Genomic DNA, 7,623 nt, shown 5'->3' with positions numbered 1-7,623 from the left:
GTCACACTACCTTACAACTTTTGCCCTTCATTTTTCTGAACTTAGAGAATAAATTTTGAATATAAATAGTAACATTTCAAAAATGAAATACATAATAATATAGCAGAGCTCTCACTTAAATTTAAGAAATCAGGGCATGTTTCTCTGCCCACCATTTCAGGGTGGCTTTATATGGGGTGAGTTGAGAGGCATGACAGAAGCCCAGCCCAGTAACACGGTACCCAACACCCAAGCCAACCAACACAAAACCAAACTTCCACTATTAAAGATGCTTTTCATTGGCTGAGCAGGTAGTTCAGTAATAAAGCACTTGCCTACCATGCTCTGCATTCAATCCCCAGTACCACAAAAATAAAATAAAAAAACCAAAAGATGCTTTTCTTTGCATATCAGTCTCTAGACATCTGTTTTCCAAATGTGAATGCTAGGAAAGGCAATAACATGAAAACCACTCATATTTAGCAGATTTTCTCTTCACTATTTGCAAAAGGAAATGCAATAACAGCCTCTACATGTCTATATAAGCACAGTATTTTAGCAATTAAGACATGTATTTGAGAACCTCAGTTAAAATTCTGTCCCCATATGATATTGGATAGGAAAGTTAAAGTTTAGCTTTCTCATCTGAAGATAGATATGGTAACACAGACCTGAACACTACTGAAAGATTTAAAACAGATAATTTGTGTAAAGGCAATGGTAGAGGCTAGTGTGAACTAAGAATTTCACTAAAACATAAACTCCTTGGAAAAGGGATTTTCCTCTATTCTACTCTCCACCGCATCTTCAGTTCGTAGAATGCAACCTGTAAAGAAATAAGGACCTGGAGCTGGGGATGTGGCTCAAATGGTAATGCCCTCACCTGGCATGTGCGGGGCGCTGGGTTTGCTCTTCAGCACCACATAAAAATAAAATAACGATGTTGTGTCCACTGAAAACTGAAAAATAAATATTTTAAAAAATTCTCTCTCTCTCTCTCTCTCTCTCTCTCTCTCTCTCTCTCTCTCTCTCTCTCCCTCTCTCTCTCTTAAAATAAAAAAGAAATAAGGACCGAATTAATTTTTACTGAATAAGTGAATGATAATTTTTCTTCTAGTAGTGATAGTAATATATTTCAATTAGTGATTCAATAAAGACTTATTTAACAATTTTTTAAAGGCTTACTGTTTGTCAGGTTTAGTAATATGTGCTGAGAATCATGCAATTACATTCTAAGGAGGAAAAAAAAGAGTGTCTGAGTACAATGCTCTTAAGTGGAAAGTATTGAAGCTTTTGAATATTCCCATTTTATTGTTTCTATTTTCTCAGTCAAACAGGAAGCCAATGAACAGGTGGAAGTGTAGATGTGAATATATTTATTGTAAGTTTGAGGTTTAGTGCACAAAGAGATTGATACCTAAATAAAGGGAAAATATATACCATTGAAAAATCAAAAGAATACTTGTACATTATATTTAGATAAAACAAAGTAGGCTTTCAGAAGAGAATTACTAGAGTTTTTGGCTAGGCCAAAATGCCCAAATATTTGTTCTACAACTTTTCTAGATGTCACTGAGATGACATTCTTAAGAGATATTAACATTTAAATGAATAGTTTGAGTAAAGCAGATTACTCTTTATGGTGTGGGTGAACCCCACTTATCAGTTGAACCCCACTTATCAGAGAAAATTTGCCTCTAGATGGTCTTCAAACCTGAACTGCAAAATCAGTTTTCTGGGTTTCCAGCCTAGCTGCTTGCCTGAAGAGGTTGGAATTGTCATTCTCTACAAACGCATAAACTAATTCCTGAAAATAAATTGATACATAGATAGAACAGAAACACATCTTTATAGAGAATATTGATGAGGATATTATGATCTTAAGTTTGCACACATGAAAATAACATATATGCATTGTTTGTAGCTTTTATATGCTTTTATGAGCATTTGTTATATTTTGCAATTTTTTATAAAATTTGAACCCCATGTTTGTAAAGAAACACTATAAAAGGCTGATTGATTAGTTTTATTGATGGAGACAAGATATAGCATTGTGAGAAAGAACCCCTGAAGGAGCCAACTGATCACCAGTGACTGCTTAAGTCCCCAGAGATAACACATCACAATAGGGACATGTTGACTGCAACATTAAATGAACATTTCTAGGAAAACTTTCCCAGCATAGCGGAGGATGTGGCCAGTTCGTGCCTTTCCTAGAACAAAAGAAAAATCCATAAAAACTGTAAAGATGGGACATTAACAAGGAGAGAGGCCTATGAAACACTTTAACTATCTCCCAGGGCTGGGAATATAACTCAGTTGGTGGAGTGCTTGCCTTGAATGCATAAGGCCCTGGGTTCAATCCCCAGCATCAAAAAGTAAGGAAATAAATAAATATTTCCCAAGGATTTTATACAATTTCTGTACATTCCTGTACAGTTTCTGAGTATACAGTTTTTATTTTGTACATAAGTTGAAGCACTTTCCTGTCAGAAAGCAATAGCACTTGCAATGGACAAAAATCAATTTGATTTTGTGTTCCCTGCCTGTGACACTTCAATTCATATGAAGAATAATTTTCTGGGACAGTTATGCAAGGCTTTGCCCTCACTCAGGAACTCCATTTTTTTAATATCACCTCACTATCCTCTGAAAATTTGGAAACAACAAATAGATTATTAAAACTGAAATTATTATTACTATATCAGGCATCTTCTTAGTGTATTTTAATTATATAGATTAATGTCTTTCATTGTGGCATATTCTTTTTTTTATTTTATTTTTACCTGTTCTATCAGTTATACATGACAGCAGAATGCTTCTCAATTCATTGTAATAAATGGAGCACAGTTTTTCACTTCTCTGGTTGTACACAAAGTAGGGTCACACCATTCATGCAATCATACATATACCTAGGGTAGTGATGTTTGTCTCATTTCACCATCCTTCATAACTCCATGCTCCCTCCCCACCTCCTCCCCTTTGCCCAATCTAAATTTCCTCTACTCATCCAAGGTCCCCCCACTTTATGGATCAGCATCCACATACCAGAGAAAACATTTGGCCTTTGGTTTGGAGGGATTAGCATACTTTGCTTAGCATAATACTGTCCAACTTCACCCATTTACCTGCAAATGTCATAATTTTATTCTCTTTTAATGATGAGTAATATTCCATTGTGTATATATACCACAGTTGTTTTATCCATTCATCTATAGAGGGGCATTCAGGTTGATTCCACAGTTTGGCTATTTTTAATTATGCTGCTATAAACATTGATGTGGCTGTGTCACTTTATTATGCTATTTTTAAGTCCTTTGAGTATAGACTGAGGAGTGAGATAGCTGGGTCAAATTGTGGTTCCATTTAAAGTTTTTTAAGGAATCTCCATACTACTTTCCATGTTGGTTGCACCAGTTTACAGTCCCACCAGCAATGTTTGAGTGTACCTTTTCCTCCACATACTCACCAGCACTTATTGTTGCTTGAATTATAACTGCCACTCTGACTAAATCATTGTGGCATATTCTTATAAGCAAAAACCATGTGAATCATATCTACCTTCTATTAGACTTTCTTACCCTCTTCTCCCCAGATTCTCTTTCTCTTCTCTAATTCCTCTCTTTTTTGTCTGTATCCCACATATGAGGGAAATTATGCAATACTTTCCTTTCTGAGCCTGGTGTATTCCATTTAACATTATGATCTCTAGTTTCATCCATTTTCCTGCAAATAATATGATTTCATTCTTCCCATATATCAATTGACAGGAACCTACGCTGATTACATAACTTGGCTACTATGAATTGTGGTGCAATAAAGATGGATATGCAGGTATCTGAATGGTATGCTAATGGATATACTCAGGAGTGGTATAGCTGGATCTTATGGTAATTCTAGTTTCTTGAGGACCCTCCATAGTAATCTCCATAGCAGCTTTCCTACCAACAGCACAACAGTGAGTCCCTTTTCTTCACATCCTCACCAACATTTACTGTGTTTGTAATTTGGTATGTGGTGGGGCAGGAGTACCAGGGACTCAACTCAGGGATGCGTAACCACATTCCCACCCCTTTCTTTAAAATTATTTTTTATATTTTTTTATTTTGAAATAGGGTCTCACTAAGTTGCTTAGAGCCTCTCTAATTTGCTAAGACTGGTTTTGAACTAGCAACCCTCCTACCTCTGCCTCCTGAGCCACTAGGATTTGTTTTTATAATCTTGATGATTGCCATCCTGACTAGGGTGAGATGGAATGTCAATGTAGTTTTGAATTCCATTTCCCTGAGAGTTAAAGGTGTTTATATTTTTTCATATATAATTATTGGCTATTATTACCTCTTCTTTTAAAAAGTGTCTGTCTATTCATTTGCCCATTTATTGCTATATGAGATACCCCTGAAGCCCTGTGGTCTATGAACCGTGGTTACCCTTGGCTCTCCTGGGCCTGCAGTCTTCCCCCACACAAAGTCATATGTGTCTTGCTGTGAACTGACCATTTCTAGTCACATGTGACTCCCAAACCATACATACTCCACACTTTCTTAAACTTAATTAACATGATAAACCCTTTCATCAACATGCCAACAGTTTGCCTTTTCTGGCCTCTCATTTAATCAGCCATCATGTGACCTAAACCCTGAAGGTTTGGTAATCCAAAAACAATGCCAGAGAAATTCTGCCTCTGAATCTTATGGAAATGAACTCATTAGGAAATCTTTACTACCAGATCAGTGGATAAAGCACAAGGATTTGAATCTCAGTTGAATTTAGCAACTAGCATGACATTCTCCATACTTAAATGACAAGAATTAAAATATAACTCACTTTAAAGATTTTAAGTAAACTTATTCAGAGGGTCTCCATAAGCAGACAGTACACAGAAGATAAACACTGACCCAGGATCCTTGAAACACACATGCCTTGGCACAATAGCACATCAAAGACTATCAGAACAGAAATCTCTGTAAAAGCTATCAGTAAATACACCATTAATCCAAATTCTTTCTGTAATCTACTAGTAAGAGTTTAATAAGGTAGTTAATAGATATACGTAAAAATTTTCTCATACACACCAGAAAGAATTATAAGGAAGCAATAAAAATAAATGTCTAGGAATAAATTTAATCATCTCAAAACAATAGAACTTTATCAAGAAAGACATAAATAAGTAGAAAGAAATAATATGTTTCTTTAAGTTAATTTTGTTGTGTATATTCAAGATTTACAACAGGATATTATAGGATACACATAGGTAATGAAGTGGTTATATAGTGAAACAAATTTACAGATCTATCATCTTATATAATTTTTTGTACAGCTAAAAATCTATTTAGCACAGTATACTCTTATTAACTATAGTCCTTAGATTTTATATTACATCTCCAAACGTGATGATTCTATCTATCTACTGTATTGTAACCTTTGACTAAATATCAGCAACACTTATCAGAGTATAGAATAAGGAATTTCATATATTATATTTTACATATTTTCTATGTTTAGCATGTAGTGTTTTCTAATCAGAAAAATAACAAATATAATTTTCTAAAGAGTCAGTAGCCCATATCTGAAAAGGATTGTGATACTAAAGGGATATTTATAGAAGACGAGTCAAAATAGCAAATGTTAATTCATCTTTAAAACCTGGCTTGCAAAGCAAAGCATCATTATTTCCCTGGAAGAATCCATTATGTGCAGCTTTAGGATTGCTGAAGATGTGAGGGTTCCTGGGTATGAGGAGCCCAGAGTGGGCATGAAGTTCTGTGCCAGAGCTTGCCCTCTTCATCTCACATCACTTCACCTACATTCACTTTCACAATGCATATGTATATCAAAACATCACATTGTGTACTTTAAATATGTACAATAAAATAGAAAAAATAGGAATCCATCAAGTAACAATCAGCTAACAAAATGTTCTGACCTTCTCTGGGTCATCTTGAACCTACTGTATGTATTATATACTTTGAATGCCTATAGGCTAGTTTCCACTTGCAAAAAAACAATGTGGAAAAAGCAACACTAGAAGGTCTTTGCCAAAAAGGAAGCAGGTGAGGCTCAGCCCAGTCACAAGTTTGAGTACAGGCTGCAGGTGTCTGGGAAGCATCATGCATCAGCTGTACAGAAGTAGACAGCTGAGTCTCCAGGTTGGGTGGCTGTGATGTTCAGGGAGAAGTGTTTGGCTTTCTTATCCAACACAACAATGAATCTTTGGATGTGATTTATCTCCTTATTTGAACGAATGTCTATAATATGCTGGGGACCTTTTCCAACTTCTTGCTTATACCAAGGGAAGTAGGCTGAAGCACCGTCTGAATAACTACAGTTGATAACAGCGCTGTCTCCCTCCTGGACACTCAGAGTAGAAGGATGCTGCTCCACCTTCTCTCCTTGGCTGACCACTGGGAAAGAAAAAGAAAAACAAGAAGGTTGTCAGGTTATTACTCTCTAGAATTTTCTTTTTCTACAGGATATGGAGGAGCTCTGAATAAAGCCAGTCTTCTCCCTGGACATCAAAAGAACATCCAGTAGAATCTCTATTATCCCCTAGTCCTAAACTCACAGCTCAGATGCAGCCACAAGAATACAAATAAAGCATAAATCAATGTCTTCATTGTTCTTCCCTTTGGACCATAGACTTGATATATCTAGCCAGGAGAGCTATTTCTGTTATCAGGTTGTTACTTTCTGTCTCTAACAATTATAGCAGCTTCTCATATTGACTACTCAACCAATAAGAAAAAGGTTCAGCTTCTACTATAAACCTCTTTCTTCAGAGTTCATTTCAATGAACCCACCACTTTTTCTGCACCAGCTGGGGTAGACTGCCACCTTGTGGTCACATCCCTAACTACTGAACTCTCAGGTTAAGTGGTCTTCTCTTTCCCCATGGGTGATTCAGACACATAAATGCAGCAATATATATAATAAAGAAAGTCTCAGATAAAAAATTGAATGCAAAATAAGTATATAGATATCAATATTGATATTTGTGCACACTACTGGGTCATTTTTAATAAACTGGAAAAATGTAGATGCTATTGGTGTTTATACAATGATGGGCTCAGTTTACATGTTTGAAATCAAGGAAGCACCATGATTCATGTTCACAAGGAAAAATATAATACTTTCCTTTTCAACCAAATCTGCCTTTGAGATTTTTCTGTTACAAAGACAACCTTTTTCTTAAAGCAATGTGTAATCCAAGGATTAGAGAAAGAAGACTACTGGATATTTCATTGCATATTGATGCAATTAATATTAAAATGCATATTTTCTCCAAGTGACTAGTCCAAGCCTGATCTTGCCCATGACTTGCAACTCAAAAAAATGGACAGTACCAACAAGCAAACCATGGTGTCTTCCCTCAGCAAAGATGATAAAAAAACTAATGATCAAGTTCAAAAGTAAGGAAGCAGGGAGATAAGTTCTATAGCTATTAATATTCCACCCTTTAGGAATGTTCAACCCATAGATGGGGTTGATTTACAATGAGAAATATGAAATGATTGAAGAAATCTTTATATTGCCATGTGAGTTGTGTTCTGCAAAGTCCTGAAAGAAAGAGTAGAGATTCTCAAAAAACATCAGGCTACAGATTCAAAATATATGACGACATGTAAGTTTATTCTTGATATGCTT

The 7,623-nt window shown here is 35.7% G+C and overlaps 1 gene segment (V, D, J or C); it reads right to left on the bottom strand.

Moving 5' to 3' along the window:
* Window positions 1–6,087: 6,087 nt before the first annotated feature.
* LOC124090462 (T cell receptor alpha variable 13-1-like) lies at window positions 6,088–6,659 on the bottom strand. The segment is given in 2 exon segments: window positions 6,088–6,383; window positions 6,545–6,659. Coding segments are annotated over 2 exon segments (348 nt in total).
* Window positions 6,660–7,623: the final 964 nt, after the last annotated feature.

Source organism: Marmota monax, unplaced genomic scaffold, assembly GCF_021218885.2.
Source record: "Marmota monax isolate L192 unplaced genomic scaffold, Marmota_monax_Labrador192_F-V1.1 WCK01_AAM20220418_F8-fsc00017, whole genome shotgun sequence".
Taxonomy (NCBI): domain Eukaryota; kingdom Metazoa; phylum Chordata; class Mammalia; order Rodentia; family Sciuridae; genus Marmota; species Marmota monax.
The sequence above is the reverse complement of the archived record's forward strand: the minus strand, read 5'-3'. Positions and strand labels throughout refer to the sequence as shown.